Source organism: Ambystoma mexicanum, chromosome 1p (assembly GCF_040938575.1).
Source record: "Ambystoma mexicanum isolate Mex_15411 chromosome 1p, UKY_AmexF1_1, whole genome shotgun sequence".
Classification (NCBI taxonomy): Eukaryota; Metazoa; Chordata; class Amphibia; order Caudata; family Ambystomatidae; genus Ambystoma; species Ambystoma mexicanum.
The window spans coordinates 938,094,054-938,120,883 of NC_090921.1; the positions used below are offsets into that span (position 1 = coordinate 938,094,054).

Consider the following 26,830-nt stretch of genomic DNA (forward strand, 5'->3'; position numbering starts at 1 on the left):
AAAAGCAACAGAAAGCAGATTCAACTAGTACATGGGGCCTAAGAAACAACAGTAGGCAGATTCGACTAGTACATGGGGACTAAAAATCAACAGTAGGCAGATTCGATTTTGAATAGGGGGCCTAAAAAGTAACAGCAGGCATATTCAACTAGTACATAAGGCCTAAAATACAACAGTAGGCAGATTCGATTTTGCATAGGGGGCCTGAATACATCTAGGTGCACAGTAGACATGGATGTACATATTTATAGGTTTCAACAAGTACTAATGCATGAGTATGAACGATCCAGGACGGGTAGGGTACAAACGCAAGAGCACATAGGACTACAGTTGGCAATAGGAGGAAAGGTGGTACAATTGGTAAAAGGGGTGGTGAAGAGCTAAGCTAGCTTAGCTAAGTACTTAGCTAGAGAGCATGAGATAGGCAGGGTACACCCTCGGCAACCGTGTGAGTCGATGGCGCTGGATGCGAAAGTTCTGTAGGTATGTACAAGCAGCGGCTGACAGGGTGACTATTCAGTAGAGATCGGTTAGTTATACTGTATCCAGTGTAACCTGAGGTAAAGGGAGAGCAAGTCATGTGAAGGATGCAGCAGCTAAGCACAAAAAAAAATGCACTTGGGGAAGGTGCTATCATTAGCTGGATGCAGCAATCAAATGACATGGACATAAAAGTAAGCATGCGGCACAATGCAGATAATGGGGACATGTGAAATGCGTACGCTTACCGCACGTTCCAGGTTATGAGGTGGAAGTTCGTAAGAGAAGGCTCCATGTCTGAAGTTACAGTTCATGTGTGGCACAGTTGCTAGTGTTCAGCGTCTTTGGACTGATCACGCAGTCAGAGTCTCAGAGTTGCCACGTAATAACACTAATCATCTTTGCTATACCATTGCTGTCCAGTAAACAATATCATGTCACAGTTAGAAACCAATATGAGACAGTTTAGCATGTAATAACACATATCATGTTTGCTTTACCCTTGATGACCAGTGAAAATGTCATGCCACCAGTAACCCGCTTCCCCCTAAAATGAGTGGCCTGCTTCCCCTTCACACATGCAGACACACCAACTCCCTCATAAAACACAAACAACTCATTCACATACACGCATACATACAACATAAACTGTCATTCACCTGTGCATTCATAGAGCATTTAGACAACTCTGTTCATGCAAGCATTCATAAAAACAAAAGTACACACATTCACAAGACAACGCATGCATACACGCACAGAAAACACCCTTGCATGCTAGGTATATATACATTAACACTTCAATTACCTACTCACACCCTCAGAACACCACCACGACTATCGCCACACATGAACCCGGACCGGATGGCCAGGCCTCTCCACAGAACATGCCGACTGACAGGCGAGGATGTTTCTGCTGTCAGTCAGCACATGTGATATCAGCGCATTAATGAGTGGCGGTGGGGTCAGACTTTCTACGCCTCACTGGCCTCTCATTATTGGGCGCTAAGTATGTTGCAGTTCCCCGAGGGATAGCCATTGAAAATGAAAAAAAAAATACATAGCAGGGGACGCACCCCTGTGCAGAGGGAGGCGACACAGTCCCCTATGCAAATAAAGCTCCAGCGTGGACTGTGCTGTATGGCACTATGGTACTGCTTTGGGCTGTGATTAACAGTCCAAAGCAGTAGTGCAGAGAGATGTACATTACATGTACCTCTCCCACTCAACTTCATTGGGTGGCACCCCCCACCCTAGTAAAGGAGCCGGCACAGGCATTCACATCAAGACCACTCATGATCATTTAACCTCCTTGTAAGATGCATGCCAGAGACAGCATGCAATATGATAAAAATGGAATGCTTCTCATGCAAAATGCCCTCTTCGGTGGGCATCTGTAGCTGGAGGTGGATGTGAGAATGGCACCCGCCTCTCTTGGCTCTGGGTTTGCATGACCTTCAGTTTCAGAAATGGGTTATATATATTGTGATCAGCGCATCTGGAGAGAGCGTCACGGCTCTGTTGCACGCACGAGCAGCAGTGGCTACAGACCTTCCTTTCCTGGCCATCACTGCGCCTGTACTGTTCTTGACCTTGCACTTTCAGAGTCGGATGCAAATGCATCAGTTGTGGAAGGAGCTGTTACATGCATGTATTGTGTCTTTATCACACTTGTTTAAGGGGTATGCAATTATTTTTATTTATTTATATTTTTATAAAAAAAATGTAAAAAAGCATATCGGTACCTCCGTTTTGCTAACATGGCCATTGCATAGAGGGAATTATTTGTGAAGGAGTGCAGGTAGGTGTGACAAAATGGCGCATTCGCCTGGTGTCTGGGCTAAGTCACTTGTTTGCTGGGTGTGTGCGTTTTCAGATTCGTGCCCCTTTTCCCTCAGTAGTTGTAGGTGACTTAATCACGTTTTCAGAGCTTTAGTGAAGACAGTTTTTGCATCTTTGTAGCTGCACAGGATGCATTGTTCTATTCTGTAAGCCGTACATAACATTATTTGTAATTCCGATCAACACAATTGAGAAGAAAGTAAGTTGGCTGTTGCCAGGTCCATTCCTCCAAAGAGAATTCACTGAGTCTTTCTCAGCATGGGTTTCTGTTCTTTGACATCCAGTCATTTACATCAAGAAAATCACATTTCTGCCAGCACGCGATCCGATTTAAGATCTAAATGACTAGTTAGGTTAATGATTCAATTACCTCTATTTTAACCACACTCTCTGTTGCTTTTACTCCCACCTTTCTTTTGTTACCCGTGTAGATTTGATGCTTTGTCAGAAGCACAAGAGAAATACTTAAGCATTCTTAACAAAAGACGGTTGTGTTTTTATTTTTTTTAAAAAAGGGCACGTAGCTCCTCATGGAACTAAACGCCATTTCCTTTGCCAGTTGATGAGAACGACAAAAATGGACTTATTCCCGGTGAATAAACACGTCTCTATTTTTTCACTAACTAACAAAAAAGGCTTTGGGGGGTCCAATGACAACCCTTTGGGCCTAATTGATAGAAAAAGCGCATAGACCCCGCAAAGAACTCCGTGTGCAAAACAACTTTGCGCATACCTGCACGCAAAAGCCTGTTATGCGCGTTCCGCTTATACACGGAATTTCAACCGCAAAGTAACCCTACTCGCAAGTACCGGCCGGAAACGCCCATGAGATGCCCTAACGCAAAGCACATCCAGCCACATATACCAACCTTTGCTTAGTCTGCATCCCCACCATCATGCACCCTGCCAATACTGCGGGCCATCCCTGCGATCAAGGTAGCATGCGAGTGACATTGCGTACAATCCCCGTAACTCCTAACTGCACCCTAATAAAATGTGTTGCATGTCATGTTACTCAAGTTGGCCTCCAGTAAATCTGCATGTGAACCCCTGTAAATGATCGCATCACCCCTCTAATCTTCATATGAGCACCCATAACTTCAATTGGCACCTTAACTGCATGCCGGCACCCCTACATTCCTGACTGTACCTTACCTTTGCACGTTTGTTGCTATGCAATTGGGACTTTGTGGGTCCTTACATGTGGCGGTAAGATTGCAAGCTTTGCATGCTTCTTCACCCGAGGTGACGTTGCGTGGTCAGATCCATGAATAGGCTTGTGTTTGCTCTTTGCTGGGTGTGTGATATCTTTGCCTAGGCTGTCCCTCAGCACACCCACCTAAGTCCTTGTTCTTTCTCATTCTGTGTTGAGAATGGGGAAAATACATGTTCCCCCCACTATTTATTTCCTTGCGTAGGCCCTTCCCACACATTGCGTGGAGTCTTGCGCAAAGCGCTCAACTGCACGCAATGACGTGACAGACTGGCATGAAGTCCCTGCAAGGTCCCAGAACAGCACGCAAAGTCGGACCCCTGAATCGACAAAAGTAGTTTTGCATGATGAAAAGTGCGCAAAGTCCGTTTTCAGCATGCAAAACATTCTGTAAATCAAGACTTTTGTGTTAATAGGGAATTTAGCATCGTGTACAGAGGAATGGATGCTACTCATGTGTGTGAGGGGCACGCATGCACCATTCTGGGTAGCCGTTGATTGAAGTTTCATTCTGAGCGGAGATGGTTATGCAGACCTCTCGGGAGCTGACCAAAGTCGGCTATTCTGGCAGTCCATGGGCAATGTAGTAGTTCTCATTGCTTGATGACCATTTTGTCGGCCTGTATTAGTAAGGCGTTCTCGCGGGAGACAATGTGGCCTCTCCTGACATGTGGCCTACAACATGGCCCGTATCACAGATAGCAATTATCTATAAGGTAAGGACTGAGCCTTGCCCAGACAGGCATACTGGCTGGCAGCAGCAGATTTTGAATGTGAGCTAAGAGCTCCAATGTAAAGAGAAAAAGGCGTTGGTGCTTTCATACTTCACTTGTGCAGCCCATCCTCGACTTTGATGCGACTATCAGTGCAGCAGATCAACCAGGGGAAAGACAAGGGATTTTCAGGAAGTTGAAATTTTGTTTGATGTGATACAAATCATGACTACACACGTGTGGTTCCAAAAGACTCTCGCATGCCAATACATGGCGAATTTTATCATAAAGCTCCGTTCTAAAGATAAACCAAAAATGATGGAAAAGATAATGCTGCAACACTAATAATAATCATGCCGAAGTGTTTTCACTACTCTATACAGAATGTATTCAAAGAAGTTTGAAGTTGAAGAAGCAGAAGTAGGGACACAAACTGTACCCGCATGCATAATGTTTTCCAGTACTCTGAGCTCCATTAGCGGTCCCAGGCGCAGTGGAAAGTAACACATTTGAAAGTGAAAGTAACGCATTTGAAAGTGCATCCTGTTGAAACTCGGGATGTGCTTTAAAGTGCACTCGGCATGCCCACTCTTCTCTCACAGGGCACGCATCTGCATTGTCCTGGTTCTCAGATGTGCATGTGTGAAACATGAATGCATTTGCATTTCCCAGATACACTTTTGAGAATCACGGCCATGCAGTTTGCATGGCTTGTACGGATCAGTATGTGCCCGCATAGCACACACAGATAGAAAACTTTTAAGGGCCCGATTCATGGAATTATTTGCGCGGGTAATAGGGAAGATGCAGCACCGAACTGCGTGCAGAATCCCGTTCGTCGATTCATGAAATCAAATGAATGGAACTTCCCCAGGACTTGCGTGGAGTTCGCGCAGGCACGTCAAGTCTTTGCGAGCCGTCGAGCGCCTTGCGCGAGACATCACACAGAGCATGGGCGTGGCTTGCGCAAAGGGCTAAGAAGGGGGAGGAACACAGAAAATGTGGACTATAATGTGAAAAATTGGGTTTTACGAGGGACGGGCCACAAGTAGTCCCTCGCACGCCAATAATTGGGCCAAACGACATGTTTCATGGAACCACCTGCGCAGCCCCTTGCCAGAGTAATGGCCACACAAATCCCTCAATCTCTATGCCACCCATAGATAGGCTAAAGACACTTGCGCATAGGAATCGCAGTACAGAGGTGGGTTTGCATGTCGGATTTAGGGTTGCGTGTACCCAACCCAGCTTCTGATCTAAATTAGAGGTGTGCGTATGCAGTGTGACAGGGTGCAGGAATGGTTTATGGGGGTTTACACATAGATTTTACGAGTTTTCCACAAGTTACAAACTAGCATACGCATGTTCTCAGGGTGCCGGCAACAGTTACAGGAGAATCTGTGCAGGGTCCCCCAGATGCAGGCCTGCTTATGGGGGGACCCCATGCACTGTTTGAAGGGTGTGTGTATTTCCGCCAAGGGAAGCACGCAAAGGTAGCTGTTCTGGCTGTTTATGCTTTGCGTGGGAGCGTGTCGGGGTTGTTCCGGGCACGACTTCCAAATACGGTTACTTTGCGCAGGTAATTCTATGAATACGCAGGGCACGCGTTTATTATTCTGCACACAGGCTCACAAAGTGTTATTCTTGGTGCGTGGCAATTGCCGGAGAAATGCACACTTTTCCATAAATTGGGCCCTGAGTATCTAGTCGGGGTGGCAGTTTTGTCCTATTTTACTTTGAAGTTTTGTAACATGCAAACATGGTAATGCAACTCTTTCGAGGCACGAAGTTTAAGGGGAAATTCATATCATATCACATTGCAATAAAGCATATTTCAGTATGGGAAGACAAGAGAATAGCACGCATGAAATTCCGTTATAGGATAAGTACAACATGGGGAAACGTTTAAATCGTGTTGAGGGTCATAGGCAGAGTACTGACGTCAAAATGTCAGGGGGCCAATAAGGTCATACGATTAGCTATGCCTGAGTTTCTTTCAGAATCATTTGAATGAGAGTTCTGATCTTCTATCAAGGGGAAAAATGTTGCCCTGTTTGCACATCAAGGCAGCTACAGAACAGCCAGGTGGAGTTTTTCTGCTCCTGGGGCTGTTAAAAAGGTTTAGCGAGACACATTTCCAGTTCTTTGAAGGATATGTCTCTTGATGGTGATGAGAGCTTTGCTAACATGTTTGGAAGAACTTCTGTTTGCATTATACATTTGGGGGTTGAAAAACTGTCTACTTTAACCTTCCAAAAACACCACTATTCCTCCCCTTTCCTTCCCCACTGCTCCCCGCGAAATAATATAACTTTTTTTTATTTTCACTTAAAATAGAAAACAGGCCAGCACCCAGTGGGGCATGGGGCCTGGGAGAAGCCTGCAGTCTCCTGCAGGGCTCCTAGTTGTACCCCTGGATGACGATAAACGTCCACATATAAATCTCTGGAAACGGTTCTAAAAACGTGCAGAAACAAAAATGCCCACAATTCAGGTGATTGGCTGAAAACCGAACATGTTCTCCCAGCACTAGTCATCGGGATAATTGTAAAAGACTCTTGTTGCTAATGCATAGAGTCTGGCACATGGTAATTTGATCCACGGCGAGCCATTTCAAAGCTTTCAGGGCTGGAATGATAGGCTCCCAAGGCATGAGGGCAATAATGGGTCTTGCTGCCTTCATTTGGGAGGAATTGAAGCTGGTGGATAATGCTTTTGTTAATGGCCAAGTGAAACGAGTTAGAATGCTTTCATCTGAATACGGCCAGTGCCTGAGCAATTTCAGATTTTAAATCATTTTCGGAGTGGGAATATTCTCTTCTATGAGCACACTTGTAAATGTGATGTTTGAGCTATCAGACTAATTTGTGGTGTGAATGATGTTATTTTGGTGTAAGGCGCTCTATAAATAAACAAATCAATCAATCAATCAATCAATTTTGTCAAGGGGAAGTACAGAAATCCTGGCAGTAGGACCGGGAAGAATGAGGGTACCCCAGCAAAAATGCCACCGTAAAGATTGGTAGTATAAAAAGCAAATGATTTCATTTTCAACGAGAGTTAAACAAAACGAGTTATTGTCCATTCCTGAGGTTTATGGAGGATTGTAGGAATCCGGTGCCATTTCACAGAAACTTTGAACCGGTGCAAGTGCACATTTGCACGGTATAGCAGTAAGACATAGTTTACCCTACTGCAAAAAACAGTGGCAAGTGCACATTTGCATAATATTAACAATGGGGCAAAGTTTGCCCTTGGGCAAAAACCTATGCATTTCTGCAGCAGGGCAAAGTTTACCATAGTGCTAATACAGATTGGGGTTAGCTCTAGGGCAAAACTGCATTGAATGTATAATGTGTTTGCACTAGGGCATTTGTTCCATAGTACTAATAATAGGAATAATGGCACTTTCCATGGTGCAGAGGTTCTCTAATATGGCCCCAAGGCTTTTAGTACTACGGCAAACTTTGCCCTAGTGTTAATAGAGTGAAACATTGCATTTGCAGTGCTACAAGGTTTCTGTAATCTGGCCCCAGATTGTTATTTGTATCCCTCTAGAAGGAATGTGTGAGTTGTCAGAGTAGATCTGAATGTTGTATGTAAAGGAATCAATTAGTTATGCCAGATACCCGACTTACACTTTTCTTTTTCAACAAAACATTTTTATTAGGAGTTTTCATGAAGGTAGACAACAAGTACATCATAGCAAGTAAGGAGGTTATTACCATAGTATTGACCATCACAAACAGGTATATTATCCCAAGGAATCCACATCATAGGGGGTCAGTAATAGTTTTTCTGGGGGGCTTTAACATTTAAGAGCCAAGGCAAATTAATTGAGGCTTGCAGCAATCACAGGGTAGCTGACGGTTTTCTGAGGATACATTGACAGTTTTTATCTGGCAGGCAGATACAAGTGAAGGTAGATGCAAACAAAGGTAGATGGTGAGCCATATTAGTGCAATGCCACACAACCCAGTAGTGTTGTTTGGCCTCTTTGTGAGCTGGTCATGCTTGGAAAGGAATGCAGAGGACTCATCAGCTCAGCACTTTTCAGCCTTCGAAGCCCTTGAGCTTAAAGTTGCAATCAATGCAAATTCACAAGAAGGGCCTAGTGACTAGCCATCTGAATACTGCACTCCATATGCACTCTGTATATTCCCACTCATCAGTTCGGCTCAGTTCCTACCATCAAAGCCCTTGAGCTAGAGTTGCCATCAATGCAACCACAAGAAGTGCCTAGTTACTGGAGATTTAAGGCACCTTGCTTGTATTCTGGAGAAGGGTTCACCACTACTGAGTTGCCTTCCCTCCTCCTCTGCTGCTGGAGCAGCACAACTCTGCATTTTGGCGACCGGTGTCTTGCTGCTAGGCCGGCTGCTAGGCCGGCTGACTCACAGAACGACAGAGAAACAGCAGGGTAACCATTAGAGACTGTCGCTGAAAACCGCCACCTGAGAGAAGCACAAAACATCCTCAGAACAGAGTCTGAGGCTGTTCTGAGCTCGCCTTCCTCCTCTGCTGCTGTAGCATCACATTACTCAGTTTTTGGCAACCTGTTTGACGTTGTGCACCTGATTCGTCTTCGCCTGTCTTGCTGCTAGGACGCCTGGTGAGTTCATTGTGCTTTGTGCAGTTTCTCCGTCTCTCTCCCCCTCCTATCTCTCTGCCCTCTCCCTCCATGGTGCTCCCCATTTCCCCTATTTACTCTAACTGCTACTCTATCACCTCTCTTTCGAAGCCTGTAAGGAAAATGTTCAGGAAAGATCTCCTGGTCTCCAACCCAGGCCTGCCCATCGCTGACACCTACGTCAACACTTCTTCCAGGCAGACTGTCACAGATATCCTCTTTGTCGCTCCCTCTCCGGACCTATGCACTCCCCACATGGTGTCTGTCCTCTCCCCTTTCTCTTTGTTGCCCATTAATGGTGGCATCAGATGGGAAGTACTCCTGGAATGCTTCTCATTCTCTAGGCACATCATTAATTTCTATCAAAATTGAACTGTCATGGCCCATGGCTCTCAGCCCCACCTCCTCCTACTTGATCAGCGTCTTCCATCTCTCCTCCCTTCTCCTGCCAGTCCTCCATCTGCCACCCCTCTTCCCCCTTCTCCACCACTGACAGGTGTACCACTTCCCTGAACCCCTCCTTGGAAGACCTTCAAAGGTGGCAACCAGCTTCACCTAGCTATCCTCAGCTCTCGCTCTGCTGTTAAACACTCCTCTGATACCTGTCTCCTTCTTGCCGACTTTGACCTTGGCATTCTTGATCTCACTGAGACGTGGTTCATTGCCAGCTTGGTCACTGCTTTTGACACACTCCTCCCTGAGAGCTACACGATTCTCTCTAAGCTCTGGCTTAACTGGCCTGTAGGCAGAGTGGCCTTGATCTTCCCTGAATGGGTCCCTGCTGCTATCATTCACACTCAGACCTATTCTTCCTTCAAATGCCTCGTCTGCAGGCTTGGTGTCTCTCCAACCCTTTGTTGACTCTCGCCACTATCTACAGGACCCCTGGTCCAGTCTCCCTCTTCCTCTCAGAGTGGTCTGACCTCACCTCTTCTCTTCTTGCCTCCACTTCCAAGCTTCTCCTCAGAGACTTCAATATTCACCTTGACTCGGCCACTGGACTCATCCTCTTTGACTTTCTTTCCCTCACCGTTCATCCCTCTGATCCAACGCACTGAGCCGGACATACCTTGGATGGTCTCATCTCAGCAGACATCCCCATCTCCAACCCTCTCACTACATCTCTCTCCTGGTCTGACCATGTTCTCCTGTCCTCTCACCTGTATCTCTTTGGTGCCCCGCTAATCCTCTGCCTGCACTGACAGTTTCCTCTGTCATTCAACCGATGAAGCAAGTGTCAGTTGCTGTTTTTGCCGCCACATCCATTCCCCCTCCTACTCCTGCCACAGACTACCACACTGACTCTGCCCTTGCTAAACTTCACTTCTCTATCACCAACACCCTAGACATCCTTGCCCCTGTCATGAGGATCTGCATGAAGCCTGCCTCCAAGTGCAACATATGGTATGATTCTGACTTAGCATTTCTGAAACGCAAGTTCAGAGTTGCTGAGCAGAAGTGGTGGGCATCTGGCACATCCTCTGACAGACTGGCCTGCTGCCTACTCCAAAGGCAATGCAGACTCACCATCCACTCGAAGAGGAGGGCCCATATCCAAGCCTGCATCTCTGGGACCACTAACAACATGGGCCAACTGCTTAAAATCTGCAAAGTACCCACCAATCCTACTGCAGTCCCCACATCCCCTCTGCCATCCCTGACCCTCTGTCCTTCACTGGCCTCCCACTTCTTAACCAAACCTGAGGACATACTGTCCTCACTCTCCTCTACTCCTCTCTATCCTCCCTCCCCAGCTCCTGGCCTCGCTTGGCCCCCCTCTCCCATTTCCTCCTACCTTCCTCTTTCTCGAACATAGCCCCGGATGAGGTCTCTAAACAAGTCCTCTCTTGAAAGTCTTGTCAAAACTGGTGCCCCCCTGCTCCTACAGAACTATCAAAGACAACATTACCTCCCTTGCACCAGCCTTGGCCAATTTCTGTAATCACTCCTTTGCCACTGGCTCCTTACCCCTACCCCTAAAGCTTGTCCTTGTGCATCCTCTCCTCAAAACCCTCTGCCAACCCCTCCTGCAAGGTTAACTACCATCCTATCTCCATTACCAGCTTCCTGGGCTAACTCCTGGAGAAGCTGGTCATCTCTCAACTGATCGAACACACTGAATCTGTTAGTTGCCTCCACGGTCACCAGTCTGGCTTCAGAGCAGCCAAAGGCCAAAGGCCAAAGGCATGGAAACTGCTCTACTGAACACCCGTGAAGAGTTGCTCTCAAATCTCGATTCCAACTCTCCATCCATTTTTATATTTCCTCTGCCTTCGACACGGTCAACCAGGACACCCTAGGCATCACTGGCCTAGCACTTGAGAGGTAGGCCTCATTCCTCTCTGACCAACCTTCACAGGTTCAGCTGGCCCCTTTTCTATCCCCTATCACACTCGCCACCTGCAGCATCCATCAAGGCATTATTCTCTCATGGTGGACATCTACCTTGCCCCTCTGGCCCACCTGATCTTCTCCCTCTCTCCTTACTTCCAGTGGTATGCAGACAACACAACTCTCTCCTTCAAGCTTCCATCTACTACCCCCTCTTCCTCCTCTCTCATCCCGGACTGTCTGACTGCTAGTCAGGCATGGTGTGCTGCCAATGATCTCTGCCTTAATACCAGTAAGACTGAGATCCTTCTCAATGGGACCCAGCTCCCTCCTTCCCTTCTAACCTCTGGCTGCCCTCTACAGGTCACCTCCCTTCACCCTTTTGTGAGGCAAAAAACCTGGGTGTCATCTTTGACTCCTCGCTCTCCTTCTCTCAACACATTGGGGATCTTGGCAAGAAGGCCCACTATCAGCTGCACCTCCTCAGATGCATTATCCCTTTCCTGACCTTCCCCCAGAAACTCAAAGTCTCCAGAGCTCTGGTCCGCTCAAGGCTGGGCTACTGCGACAGCCTCTTCCTCAATCTTCCTTTATCCTCTCTTCACCCCCTTCCACTAATTCAGAATAGGACTGCAAGACCTATTCTTCGCCTCAAGCCCAGGTACTGCATCTCTCCAGCTCTAAAATCTCTCTACTGGCTCCTGGTTGCTGCAAGGATCAAGTTCAAGACCCTCTCATCCACAAGGCTTGCTGGTGCCCGGGACCCTGCTACATCCAACTCTCGCTCCCTAAATACCTCCATCCTAGTAGGACCGTTATTGCTATTGTTCTCCCTCCCCCCTACCTTGTGGCACCTTGAAACCCCATTTGTTGTGTAGGCGCCTTACAAATATCCAATAAATAAATAAATAAAATAAAAATGTAGCCACTGCTTGACATTGTGATGCACTTGCTTCATCTTTTTTAGGGTGTATGGCCAAAGTAGCTGTAGTAAGGTTGGTGTTCATCTTTAAAGTGTTGTTCTACATACATGTTAAAACTTCATTTATCTTTTATTTTGTGCAGTAACAATGTGGTCTGGGAAAAGGTGCTCATTACCCTCTCCATTGTGTAGTGTTCGCCTCAGTGAGTATTTTGCATCACAATATATCATCAGGTGATGAGGTCTTATTCCACAAGAGTTTCCAGTTTCCATTTCTCTCTCTTCACCATGCCATGTATTTACTTGTTCTCTGAGAGGTTTTGTGAAGTTCATTTGGGTAGGGACAATGATGTCTGGTGTTCTTGCGAGCTCGCTGTTAAAGCTATGAGCTGTAGGGCTGGACGGGGACAGTGATGGGAGCAGTGAGACGGTGTGGAGTTCTCTACGAAGTTGGGTTTAGTCAATAGGCTGGGGGTTTTGGAGAGGATTCTGAGACTGGTGATAGGCGCTTGGTGTGGAGGGATGTGGGCATGCCCTTTTCATTAAAGGTGAAAGGTGAACATGATGCATGGAAGGTGAAGATTACATCCAGCCAATGACTGTCCTGGTGAGCAGGTTTGCATCCCCATGGAACAAAGCCTGCGTTAACCATCAGCTGAAGGGATGACTTTAGACAGTTCGATTTCTGGGCGGTAAAGCAAGGTTTTCAGTTTTTCATAATGCATCTACAATTTGCCTTTGGAGGTTTGAGGTCAGTTCAGCTACTCTGAAAGAAAGAGAGGGGTGGTTCCTGGGGACTTTATGTTAGAATTGTGTGTGAAATATAAGCACAGCTAATGAGTTTGCCCACCAATTTCTCAGAAGCCACTGGAGAGACCAACCTGAGAAGCAGTCATGTTATGGATGGTGGGGAACACCAAAGCCCCACCACCATGGTTTTTGTTAGAACAATGGGTAGCCAGTTTTTTGAAGGGGTGAGGGAGCAAAGTTGGGATGGCAGTTAAGTATGTCAGAATCAGGCTTGATAAGAGCAAGGATGTTCATTTTCAAATTGTACATAGATTGGTCAATGTTAGCAACATGTTTGACAGCTGACTTTCAGTTCAGAGAACAAAACAGGATGCTACTTGGCTCTGAAGCAGAGGATCTGTGGCTGCAGCTGAGGGAGGTGGCATGTGGCAGGTAGGACAGGGAAGGCTCCTCAGTTTGGCAGATGAGAGAGACCATAAGAGACACAAATGAGTGGGGGGGTGGAAGAAGAGGGGGGGCACCAAGATTAGCTCTAGTGGGGGGACAAGCCCAAGGGTGAGGAACATCAGGATGGGAGAGTGGGAGGGGCAATTGTAGTGTTTGTTAGTATAATTAAGGGCAGGGCTTGCACACATGAACTGGTAGTACTAGATATGTCCTTCCTTCCTTAATTTAGTGTGCAGGTTCTGTGTAATTACACTTATGCTTTCGCTCCCCCTCTCTGCTGCTGATCTGTTCTCTCTTGGCACTGTGCACCTGGCCACCTTCTGTCCTCCGGGCCCAGGTACCTGCTCACTCTGCCACCCTCCCACACTGTCTCCGGGCCACCCCTTGCACTGGGGTCTGTATTTGTACCCATACAGCCCCTCCCCTTTTTCTTCCTGCACTTATCAGACCTACCATGGCTGCTGCCTTAAACCCAGCACTTGCCAATTGCTGGCTGCGCTGCCACTGTTTGTTGCCTTTATTATTTATTTATTATTATTTATCTGTTTCTCCTTTGCTCTGCACTTTCCACTCCCCCCTTCCATGCGTGTTTCCCCTCCCCCTCTCCCATGCACTTGCGTGTTCTCAATGTCACTGGGCCTAGGAAGATTGCTGTTTTGTTCTCCCCTGTTCCCCTCCCTTGCCTTGTCGCGGTCTGAAACACTTGTGTACGAGCGCGATAGAAATAAAATAGCAATATCAATATCAATATCATGAATGCATTGTGTTTCTATACCAATCCTCCATCTTTCTAGAAAGATAATGCTAATTGTATCATATATTTGGACTCTTTAGTGATTCTGTCAAATGTCACCTGGGGGGTTCAATTAAATTTGGAAAACATTCAAGTACGCAAAACTTTGATAGCCATTATCCAAATATAATATTAACACCGGGACAAATGTGTTCCATGGGTGCAATTGGCTGTCATAAATGCATACTTCTTGCTGGCCGTTCTACTAAACAGTTCTTGCTAAGACCATCATGAATCTCGTCTGCTGCCCACAACTTCCTTCTTATACTGATGAATTAATTCTCCCATTGATTTAGTTACTTACGAACGATATGGCATTGTCTGGAAAATGGCACAGGTACCTTATTTTTTATGTTTGGTTGCTATTGCCATTGCCTGGCTTACACCATATTAATCACAGCTGTAAACTAGTCTATTTTTATATTACCAAAGTTTAAATCCTCTTACTGATATGATACACTAATTGGAAATGTTTGTTTTCTATGGCATATTTCTTTTTTCATTTCATTAGCCTTTACAGTGAAATATTTCCAAACTATACCTGAGTGTTCTGAATAGAAAATAAGTTGCTGAATTGCCTCTATTCTGAGTTCATCCACAAAATATGCGTTTCTGCACATCATTCATTCCCTTTATCCTGCTTTGTAAAATGGAGGCTACAGCCCAATGCCTCCACCAGTATTCCATACTTGGCATGCTTGCGAATACCATCTTTACAATGTAAAGATTATGAGGCTGATTCATAGAAAAGTGTGCATTGATCCCGTAAAGTCCCCATGCTGAGAATGGCTTTGCGCGTCCCTTCACGCATAAGATTTTGTGAGCGCTCTGCGTATTCATGGAATGTTTCCAGCAAAGTAACCCTATGTGCAAGTAACAGCTGAACGCCCTTGACACGCCCCCACACAAATCCAGCCACATACACCTACCTATGCGGGCTCCTTGGCTCTGATCTCATGCACCCCAGAAATACTGCGTGGTGTCCCCTGCAACCAAGCCAGCACCCCGGTGACACCTTGTGGGGTCCCCAGTAACTGCTAACAGCACCCCAACACCATGCGTACCATTTTGCGTAACTTAAGTAATTCTCCAGTCAATCTGCATTCAAAATGCATTGAACCGCGGCTGCACAACGCTACTTTGCATATGTGCACCCCCAAGTGCAAACAGCACCTCAACTGCGGTTGGGGCCTTATGCCTGCTTTCATGTGGCGGTGTAATCCAGAGCTTTGCACGCTGATTCCCCGACATGATGTTCCAAGATCAGATCCATGAATACGCTTGTTTGTGCTGGGAGTGCGATTTCCTGGCACAGGCAGGCCCTCCACACACCCACATAATGCCTAGTTCTTTCTCATTCTGGGTGGTGAATGGGGAATATCCATGTTCTGCCCCCTATTTACATCTCTTTGCAGGCCGAGCAAGGTGCTCATCTGCTCGCAGAGGCGTGCCGGAACTGCATGAAGTCCCTGCAAGGTCTGGAAAAGTCCTGCAAAGTTGATTCCAGGAATCGACGGAGGGGGGTTTGCTCCCAGAATGGACCTTAAAGTATCTATTTGCTGCTAAAAAAAATCCATGAATCAGGCCCTCCGTCTGCTATGGCTGATCCTAGTTGCCTTCTCTGGTATGGTCAACCGGTGGTTTCAAGCACCTTGTCAATCCAGAGATATTAACGACAAACGCAGCCTCTGGACAAAAGCAATCAATATGCATTGATGCTAATTCAGTCAATGATATGAAATGATACATATCCCTTTAAAACAAGTTGAGTAAAATGTGTGTTAAATATTCCAACAATGTACAGCTGGAACCAGGAGGCACTGTGCTCCAGAACCATAATATTCATAACGAAAAGGCCAATTGGTTCACCTAACATAAAATCCACACCTTGACAATCACAGAATATTTGCTTTAAAGAATTCTCCAAATAGTGTTTAGTGGGCCTCATTAGGACTCCGGCGCTAAACCATGGTGCTGTTAGCACCATGGTCGATGCCGGAGTCCGCCATGGCGGAATGGGGAATTACCACCCCATTCCGAGGTTGGTGGGGTGGTAATTCCTCATGCCGCCATGGCCCTTCCCCATTCCCATTTTTGCCCCATAGGGCTCAATGGGAATGGGGAAGGCGCTAATTACGGTACCGCAAATTGCGTTACCGTAATTTGCACCATGGTCCCTTTGCGGGTCCCTACTGTAACGGCCGGTAAAACCAGCCGTTAAGGTCGGGTCCCGCAAAGGGACCTCGTAATTAGGCGCTAGGTGTTTAACGGCGCTGCAGCCTTTTACAGCGCCGTTAAACACTTAGCACCTGGGTCATAATGAGGCCCAGTGTGTTGGCTGATAATAAATACCACTATCTGCAAGCTGATGTGTTTAATTGAAAACCAACTTATTCCAAGAGTAGTCGTTTCCATCATCATCGAGCTCTATGAATATATATGGCACTATTACAACTATCCTGTTGTATCAGAATAATTCAAACAATCAATGATATGGATAAAACAATATTAGCACCCGGCGTGGGTCAATGAGCTTGTAACAAGCAAGCTCTTTGGCCCTTGCCGGGTCGTTACCAGCCAGACAAAGCCTTTGTCGGGACACGCGCATCCTCGTCCTGGCCACCATGGAACGGGAAAAGGGACTACCTGTAGTCCCTTCTACACCTCCCATTGCGGCCATCTTTTTGGTTTACTTTTTTCAATGGCTGCCATGGAAAGGGAGAAGAGACTACATGCAGTCCCTTCGCCCCCTTCCATGGTGGCCATTTTATTTGTTTACTTTTTTTAGAATATTTTTAATGGCCGCCATGGAAAAGGAGAAGCAACTACAAATAGTCCCTTCTCCTCAATCATTGGGGGCCTCTTTTTTTCTTTTTTTCTCGAGTTCAGAAACGGTTTCAATGCTGTTTCTCAACTTGAGAAAAAATGCTATTAGTATTCCGGTACGACGTGCCACGTACTAATAGCAATAGAGCCCTCAGAGGGGAGTCATTACTGGTCAGGTACTGCCCCTGTGGCTGCGTTAAAGCCCTCGCTTCGATCAGGCTTCTAACTATCACCCCGGAGCATTACCCTACCGGTAATGCCCCCTTCCTCAGGTTATATTGCTTAAATGTTGTGGTGCTGGCAATGGGACTGAAGCCTTTTTCTGTAGAATGATTAATGAGTCTGTCAATGTTCTAATAAACATATGTGTCTTCTGTCTGTTTATTGCCTTGCAGTTAAAAACGAATACAAGCAACCCATATGCAAGGTTTATCCTGATGGGAGAATATGCCAACACTCTCTTCACTGTGAATAGTGTCACTGGGGATGTCTTTGTAACTGGAGAACTTGACAGAGAAAAAAAAGACAAATACGAGATGAAAGCTCTACTAATTGATGGAAGAGCCAATGTTACACTGGAGGAGGCATCAGCATTTGTCATCACAGTCATTGATGCTAACGACAATGCCCCAGTGTTTGTGCACAAAGTCTTCAATGCGTCTGTGCCGGAGATGTCAGCTATGCGTATGTTCTTCTCTGTCTTCACACTACTCTTTTCATATCAAAACACTGTATTTTTTCTGCGTTCCATTGTTGCCATATTTGAACATTGCATTATTTGAATACCCTATAGGAACCTCAGTCACCGAAGTCAAAGCCGTAGATGCCGATGATCCTACGGTTCGGGGGCATGCACAGATTGAATATCAGATAATTAAAGGACAAGAGAATTTTTATATTAATGACAAAGGTAAGAATATTGCTCACAAAGAGTGCGTTAGTTATGCTTAATCAAATATATCAACCTCTATTAAAGTAATGCTAGAGTTTATCACAAGATAGTAAACACTCAATAGAAGAAGCACAGCAACTTCAGACATGGTTTTAAGTGTGATTTGAGGTACTGCATAATGCTGAAAAAACACTCCTGAAAATTCCTTTGTGAACTGTAATTGTTGGGAAGTTCTGTAAAGACTCAAATCCCAAGCATGGACGGCATTTTATTTCTCCTGATTTGTATTGGTGATTTATTTTGCATTTTGACAGAGGTTTTGGATGCTGGAATTAATAGTGTCACGTATACCTTCCTTAATCCACATGTCTGCAAGATTGTCACACTCAGGGAACCATCAGCCATCCAAGCTGATTACAATTCTCCTCAGTTGGGGCAATAACTCATTCACAGCAACCACAACAGTTTGGAAAACCAACTATGATCGGCTGCTAATTCCTTCCAAATATATCAAAACCGTACCTATGTTGTTCTTATCACAAAAAAAACCATACGATTATAAATGACAATGTGTTCCACATGACCTAACCTCAATTATGGTAAAACCTACAATTTTGTTTTGTGAGAATTAACACTTACATATATAAGATTTGTCATTGCAATGCTTCCAAACACATACATGACATCGATTAAGTACATTTACCTTAGCTCGAATAAAATTCTACACTTCTCAAATAATCCATTTATGTCTACATAACACATCAATTGCTTTCTAATGTACATTTATCTAATGTACTTCTATTAGTTTGTCACATTTACTACAGGACAATCCACTATTACAATTTTCTCTTTTTTCAGTGTTTTCCAAAACATTGTTTGGATTCCCCTCCTCTCATCTCATGCCTTTTTGCTCTGCTATAACTCTGCTATTTATCTTATATTTTCTTTACCATACATGTATTCCTCTCTATCCGTCTCTTTCCTACCCTTTCACTCCCGTTTGTATGCCTGGTCTTGTACCTATCTATCTTGCATCTCTCGTCTCCCTTTATTGTCCTACTAGTTCTCTTCTCTCTCAATCCCTTTGTACTCTTTCTGTTTCTAGATCTCCCTATGTCCTTTATCACTCATTCATTTTCCCTATTAGCCCCCGAATACTGAAAGTCCCTTGCCCTAACTTGGTTCTTAATCCTCTCTACGAATCGTCCAATCCTATCTTAAAACTCAACTTCTTTCTGTTATTTCTAATAACTGACTGCATCCACTTCCCCCCGCTTTTTCAATACCATTATATTTCACCTTTGCTAACTTGTTGATGTGCCACAATTGATTACTTATAATATAGCACTTTGGCAAAAGTGCTTTATAAATGTGGAAAGATAAAAAGAAATGCAAATGTGCTCTCATGAAAATATGCAGAGGAGAATCTGTATTGCAAATAAGGACCCATTCATGTGGTGTCACTACAACCACAATCCTTGAAAATGCAATCATTGTGAACATCAACCTTTATTCATTAATTAACTTAAACGATACATTCTCATAAAAGTGAGATACATGGGAAATAAAACTGATCCCAGATCCATTACCGTGTGCTTTTTGTTTGAGAATCCTAGCTTGCATTTGACTGTATATTCACACTGGTTCATGATAAAGCACATCATTGTGAAGCAAACACAATGATATTATGTTTTCAGAGAATACATTTAAAGAAAGCCCATTTAGGCAATGTGCAGTGCCATATCTGAATAACCTATTCCAATATGTGATTAGCTATAAAATACAGAAAACTGCCCTTAGAGTTTTGTCCATTGAACAACAAATATTATTGTATTGTATTGTTTGAAGATCATTTCTTGAGTGTCCCCTTTAAAAAGTGGGACCTGATCTAACATATTATCAAAGTGCAATATGAACGTATCTGCTTTTTGGTAAAAAGTTGAATGAGCTGCCATTGGATCTGGTCTTTTAATTATAATGTCCTGTAGGTGTTTATTAATCCAATCCAGAGTTATTTCTATCCACCACTCATTTAAAATGTCAGGGGCATATCAGAAAATATAGAAGGTTGGCAGAATGGATGTATCATCTTATATGTTCATCAATTATTATACATTGTTTGGTCTACTGATATGCAAAGGAATATCCCATTTGAAAAACCAATAAGTAAAATGTGAATTTTTTTTAACTGAAGTTCTGGAGCCTACTTTGTGAAATTATTGCAAAAGTGTTTTTAAATTTAGTTTCACTCTATCACTGGTGTGATTGATATAACTTTATATGAAATATTTTCAACAAAGGCATTGCTTGTACATCATTTTAAATGAACTATTTGATTTGAACTATTAAAATACTTATTTTCTGTGCATTATGTTATTTTGACAATGTTCATATCTCTATTCAGGACATCTGCTTCGTTAAAGACCATTTGTTCCAAAATATGTTTTGCTCATGTTTTTTTTTCAGCCAGTGTTTGCATTCCTTAATTCTTTCAAAGAATATTTTTTATACGTTGTTCTTTATCGTAGCTCACTTTGTCATAATGTTTAAAAACTACTATTCATTCTTTGTGCAATTTTAATATTTCATTGTGTTCAAAAGAATATCTGTGTTATCAAATTCAATTCACTTCTCCACATTGTAGTCTTTCAGTACGTTTTTTGAATGCCAATTGTTTCCCCCTGTGAAGGGTTCTTTGACAGTCGTTGCTCCTCAATCTTGACCTTGTTAGCCTCTTTTACTGCTTATCCTTCATAAGGTATGAATTTCAGACCTTCAAACTGGCACGCTTTCACCAATTCTCTTGATGCTACTTCTAACTTGGTTTAGAAAATGCAATATGTAGAACGTAAGAGTTGTCTGCTTTGGGGATGTTTAATATCACCAAGCAAATGTATACACACCTCTGATGCCAGTAATTACTGCTTCAAGTAGATAATTGAAAGAAATTTTACATAGCATAATACGCATCCTGATTCCTTAAGGGCACCAAAAGCACATACTCGGCATTTGAACTTGAAGGTGGAACCGTAATGTAGTGGAGGATAATCATTCTTAGTTCTATCTATGGGGCGTTCCATTTCAAATCAGGACACACCACATGCCAATAATGCCCATTTTCCAAGCACGCAATGTTAAGGGACACCGAATGACATTGTAGATTAATGTTAGTGTTACAGCTATACAATTTCCAAACTGCACATTTACCTTGGAGTGAAAATGTGATGCCCGAATGATGGTCCATGATACATGTGCGTGTGCGGAATCAAGAAATTGGTGGAATTGACACATGTGTTGAGGAGACAACCAACAAGGTAGTTAAAATTGATGACTGTTAGATGCTGAATATGGTGTAATCAAATGAGTCAAACAATGGTTTGTGGGTGCATGGGCAAAGGAAAATAACCTATGTGACGTATATGCCTCATGATGGGAAATATGACATGAATTGAGGATTTATAATAGAAAGTGCAATGCAAATGCTATCTAGAACCACTGGCTGAGGTCAGAGAATAATCATGTGGATTTGAGCTAACTGAATAGTAGACTAAGGTAGTGATAATGGTGGCCAGGAATGCATGTGCACTTAGAAAGAAATGTCCTAATGTATATTGTGTGCAAACATTGATACATCTAAAGTAATGAGAGATGCAGCTCCTATTCCAGTGGTTGTACCAAGTAGTTGTTAGGGTTTAGAGTAGCATTAGCCATGCCTGATTATGACATGATGCCTACTGTGATGACACAATTATACAGCCACAGCATTTGGGTGTCACATTAGCGTCAGCTTGGAGAGGTGACTCAGTCTTGGCAGGGTTGGTGTATTTCACAATCTGACCTGGCTGTCTCAAAAAAAATCATTTGGGAACCTGACCAGGAAGTTACTTGTTCGATCTCCCTACAGAATGCCAACACCATCCTTCAAGGCACAGGAAAGCTGGAGGTCCACTGGGAACCAGTGCTTCAAAGAACAGTCCCGTCAGAACAAAGCCACTTTCAAAGCAGTGTGCTGAACACTGGAATTATGTTGTAGGTCAACATGGGAAGTGGGTACAGTGTGAGCTGCCCAGAGGGAAGGTTTATGGATTCTGATTTGGATCTCCAAGCTTCCTGCCCCTTCCCTACTTCCTGCAGACAAAGGACTCTGGAAATGACATCAGAAGGCAAAGGACATTTGTTACAGCAGCCTGAATTTGACCCCTGACAACAGACTTGTTAGACCATCCATTATAGCTCAGAAAGGGGGGTGGGGACCCTGCGCTTAACTGATTCAACTTTGGGCTATAATACAAGGATTGACCTTGAACACGTTTGAGAATACAGATTATTCCAAAGTCCTCTGTCACAGAGGTGAATACAGAAGCTTTGAAGGAAAAGGAAAGCTCTTCTCCCTACCCACCTCAAGGGCACATTTGGGATGAGACTGCTGTGGACCTTGACGCTTGTGCACTGGTACCAGGATCCTGCTTAATAGAGGCAAATAACCTCCTGTAGGTTCCATTATTATGTTCCTGCAGAGTGAAGTGTGCATCAAAGTAATCTCGTTGTCCTTGGTGGCCATGCACTGGGCCTCTAAGCCATTCAGAAATCCAGAAGCAGCTCAGAACCCTGTTTATCACCTTAAGACCTCATTGTGCCAGCTTGGCCATGCTCATCTCACTTCAAACCATTAGAGGACCAGTGGTGCTGCTTTAGGCACTCTATGCACTCCAAACAACTTAGCAGCGTCTTTGAGCTGACTCGTCACCAGCAAGACTCTGCAAAGCATTGACTCGACCTGACTTGAAAGCCAGCTCGACCAGTCTCAAAGCTGATTGATGCCATCTCACCTCAGCAATTGTCACGATCCATGCCCCTGACCCCCTCAGGTATAACAGCACCCTGGCAGCAGTGGGGCTAAAGCCCTTCACAATGGCCCCAAGGGCCTTAAAACTCCTCAGAAACATACATGGAGTCAGTCCTGGCGCCTTGGTGTCAGGCTCATTATCAGGAATAAAGAAATACCAGTTTTGGACCTTAACCCAACATGGAGGCTTATTATACAGCTCAGTTCTTTAGAACCAAGCCATGCGGTCTTGGTTTTTGGGTGTGGCTGGGCCTGGAACTACTTGGCCTGGAACTACTTTACCTGGGCTATTTAAACCACACCCAAACAGCAGAACACGCTTTGCGTTATTCTGCACTCCTGCAGCGTAACGCTCACCGTGTCCAGCTCCTGCTCATCTGCTTCTCCGGAGGCCCAATCCTGAAGCCCTAGATCTGGATTCCATTAATAACCTGGAAGAACAAGAACAGCATTAGCAAGCAAGAACACTTACCTGTGAAGTAACCGGCCTTGAATCCATCCTGCGCTTTGCTTACCTCACCCATTTCCGGAGTTCACCGCAACATGCAAAGGCAAAGAAACAACAACAGCATTAATAACAATTCTTACCTGGGCAAGCAGCGAGTCCTGACAGCACTCTGTGCTTCTCTTACCTCGCCCATCTCCGGGTTTCACCGCAATCTGCAAGGGAGAAGGAACAAGGTCACCATTAACAAAGCACTTACCTGGGCAAGCAGCGCTTCGATCGCTCATCACTCCGGAACATTACCGCAACCTGTACAAAGAAGAGAAGAGAAGAGAACACAGGTTTGCAATTAACACCAATAAACAGCGCAGCGCTCCGCGCATCAATAACTTACCGGGGTCTTCGCCATCGGTGCAGCAACTCCGAGATCGCAACCATCTCTGTGAAAACAAAAAGAGACATTGTAAGGGAACAGCGTAGTGGAGCAAGATGCCGAGAAGACAGAGAAAACGGAGGGAAAGAAAGAGACAGAATAAAGACAGAAAAGACATAACTCACTTGGAAGACAGCAAGCAGTGTCGACGTCACAGCCGGGCTGGACCCGACATAAGGGCACACGGACCAGTGAAGCAACTAGGTCCACGGAATGTCCGCACCAACCACACACCCCTGCACAGAGACGCAGGACAGAGAGTTCAACGCACAAAAACCTAAGGTGAGCAATAACCCCAAGGGAGGGGATTTGGCCAAGAGGGAGGTGGGAGTCCACCCATCACAGAACCAGTATCTTAACCCTCCGTTCCCCTGTTATAGGCGCTACCCAACGTCCTGCACATAACCAAGCAGAGAGGGGTCCAGGATAGCGCTTAGACCTCCATCCAGTATTGTGTGGCGCCCCGATGGATTTCAGGTGAGCATAGCAGCAACCCAACGATCTCGACTGCAGTAATGGGCCAAGAACGCCCAACTCAACACTGTTGAGCACCCAAGACAAGAAATAAAGGTGTTGGCAGTAATTCTGTCCCCTCGGTCCATCATAAAGGTCCCTAGTGACTTGTTAGATCCCACTCTTTCCGTTTTTAAGAGATTTTCAAGTACTTTTGAAATGTGCTGCTCAGATCAATTGCCTATGTCCCTGACTTCACCCAAAGTTCTCCCTTTGATCTAGTCTGCATTCTCTGTGCTTTATTTACATTTGAAAAACTTGTATGTATTTTTGTTTTTATAAAAGTTCCTATCGTTATAGAACCTCAGTTGAAAATTATTTTATTTTGGTATCTCTGAGAAATTCAACCATCTGTATGGTGGGTGTGCGCTCCATGGATCTGCCCTGTCCTTTTGTGTAAGCAGTGCAGATGGTAGCAGCAATTAACATAATTAACATACTAATAGTACATAATTAACATATTAGTAGAGTACAATTCAAACTGGTTCACATGGGGCCTGGCTGCAGGACTAATATAAACAACACAATGATCAAGGCCTGTATGTCACACACCACTGCTTCAGTTAGTTAGCACTAGATCCCTCCCAATTGTTTAGCCAAAATATAATTTTTATTTACATTCAAAAATACTAATAATTTAAAAAAACATTCACATATTCAAATAGTTCAGACCACATTTAGGCATTTAAACGTATTATGTGACCCATATTTAAAAAACACTAATTTGATTTCTAGACACAAAAATAAACCAGTGACTACAAAAATGGGACCTATCAACCACATAGGTACAGCATCTACATGCAGTGTTAAAAAAACCACAACCCTGGTTTATTGCAGAGTTCTTTTTCTCCTCAACTGTGTTGATTATATGTATGACCTGCCTACTATTTGCAGTGTCATTGTACATTTAAAAAAGAACTAACAAAGGAGACAGGAAACCCACCAACCTTTGATATGCACTGTGTCAACCTGAAGTCAACGCCCGCCTCTCAGTAGCGATATCAAGGGCAGCGACCTGTCATGTCTGGGACTACGTGTTTACAGTAGACAAGACCGTGCAGGGGAAACCCATTCAGGGTATAGGATTATGTCATTTGATGGAGAAAGAAAGTCTGTTCTCGTCCCAGCTTTAGGGGAGACCTGACGCTTTAATCAGGAACCACAGAGAGCTCAAGTAACCAGAGCGATCCTTTAATCCATAACAGACAGGAAGATGAGCTGGATTTAGTATTGCATGTTTTCACCCATTTACCTTGTTCTGTTGCAAAGCACTCTGGTTATGACCTCATGCAAACAGGAGATTATTGGTGGAGACCCAGGATCGGTTCATTAAGGTAGGCTTACCCTACACCAATCACTGTGGCCCATTTGGCTTTAAAATAGGGATGATGCCCACTTTTGGGCAGATCATCGGAAAACCTTGCAATGAGTAACAAGAAGAACTCATTTGGACCCTGGCTGAAGGTACAGTCTGCCCTACAGCTTCTGCCAGTGAAGGAATGCCAAGATTTCCAGAGAAGGAAGCAAGATCCCTCCCCTAAACACCTCCCAGGGCACAGGGGGAGACACTGTATTCAGAGGACCCTCCAGCAGCTCGGGAACCAGTACTCAGCCAGCACATTGCATGCCCTGCTAGGCTCTGCAGCAAGCTTCCAAGGTGGGAAGTGCCAGAGAGCCACTAAACCAAACCAAAGACAAGGCCGTTGACTACAACCCTCTCCTCAGCTTTGGGCCGTCTGCCTTAAAGGATGACACAAGCCCAGTGAAGAAACCAGGAGGCGTGCATCAACAAGCATCAATCAGCATCTGCCTTAAAGGACATGTTCAAGCCAGTCGAGCCTCTCAAGCTGCAAACGACTGCACCGCTGACTGTTGTCACGCCACAGTCCCTAACATCGTCCAAGATGCCTCGACCAGTCCTCCAGACCCGCTAACCAGCACTGAGACAACGATTCCTGAGCCATTGTTTAGGACAGCCTGCAGCCATCCGTCCAGCCTCACTTGCCGAACTGCTTGCCGCCTGATACCTGCAGCTGTTTCCTGTCTTGAACTCTGTCGCAGGAGCTGCAAAGCACCCTGAAATTGGCTTAACCCTGATGAGCACCAAAAATATCTACACGCACAAGGTACATTGTGGTTCTAAACCTGTGGCCCTTCTCCGAAGGCCCCTAGTGGCATTTTAAAAACGATTGCTCCCTTTGTGTTGAAACCAAGTAGCCTTGAACTATTGTGATTAATGACGTTTCCGACTACCCTCCTGTCAGTATCCAAAGTGCACCCCTTTTCCTTCGTGAAACTGTCTGTCCTCTGCATTCCTTTGCATGGTGGGTTGTATTTTCTAGTGTGCTAGAGCTGTATGCTTAATAATAAAGTAGATACTTTTATACAACCTAGACTGCACAGTCCCTTTTATCAATGGGTAATAATTGTATTTCCGCTGTGTTGCAATGAACCCACAATCCATGACCTTGCAGAGATAAGCCTGCCATTCCATCCACGTTACCAAAATTGGATAAGGAGGTTTATAATTTGCTTGTGTTTCCAATTTTTCCAGATCCCTTCTGGTGTACTAGAGGTGTGGGGCTGATTGATGGTTTAGAAACCGATATTCATCACTGGACTACTGGTGCCCCGGAAGTTGATTCATCATAGTACCATCATACTATTGTTTGTGTTGCAACTGTATCAGCTCACACTCGTCCTGATTAGTATAAGCTGCCCTCGGCCCACTGTACTAAAAAAGGTGAAGGAGGTATA

At 44.7% G+C, this 26,830-nt stretch overlaps 1 protein-coding gene across 1 annotated transcript in view; it reads left to right on the top strand.

Moving 5' to 3' along the window:
• The window catches only part of CDH5 (cadherin 5), a 302,086-nt gene that overhangs the window by 141,657 nt on the left and 133,599 nt on the right, over window positions 1-26,830 (top strand). The window contains exons 3-4 of the mRNA XM_069653040.1: window positions 17,340-17,628; window positions 17,738-17,854. Of these exons, the coding sequence (XP_069509141.1) occupies window positions 17,340-17,628; window positions 17,738-17,854 (406 nt within the window). The remainder of the gene's footprint in view (window positions 1-17,339; window positions 17,629-17,737; window positions 17,855-26,830) is intronic.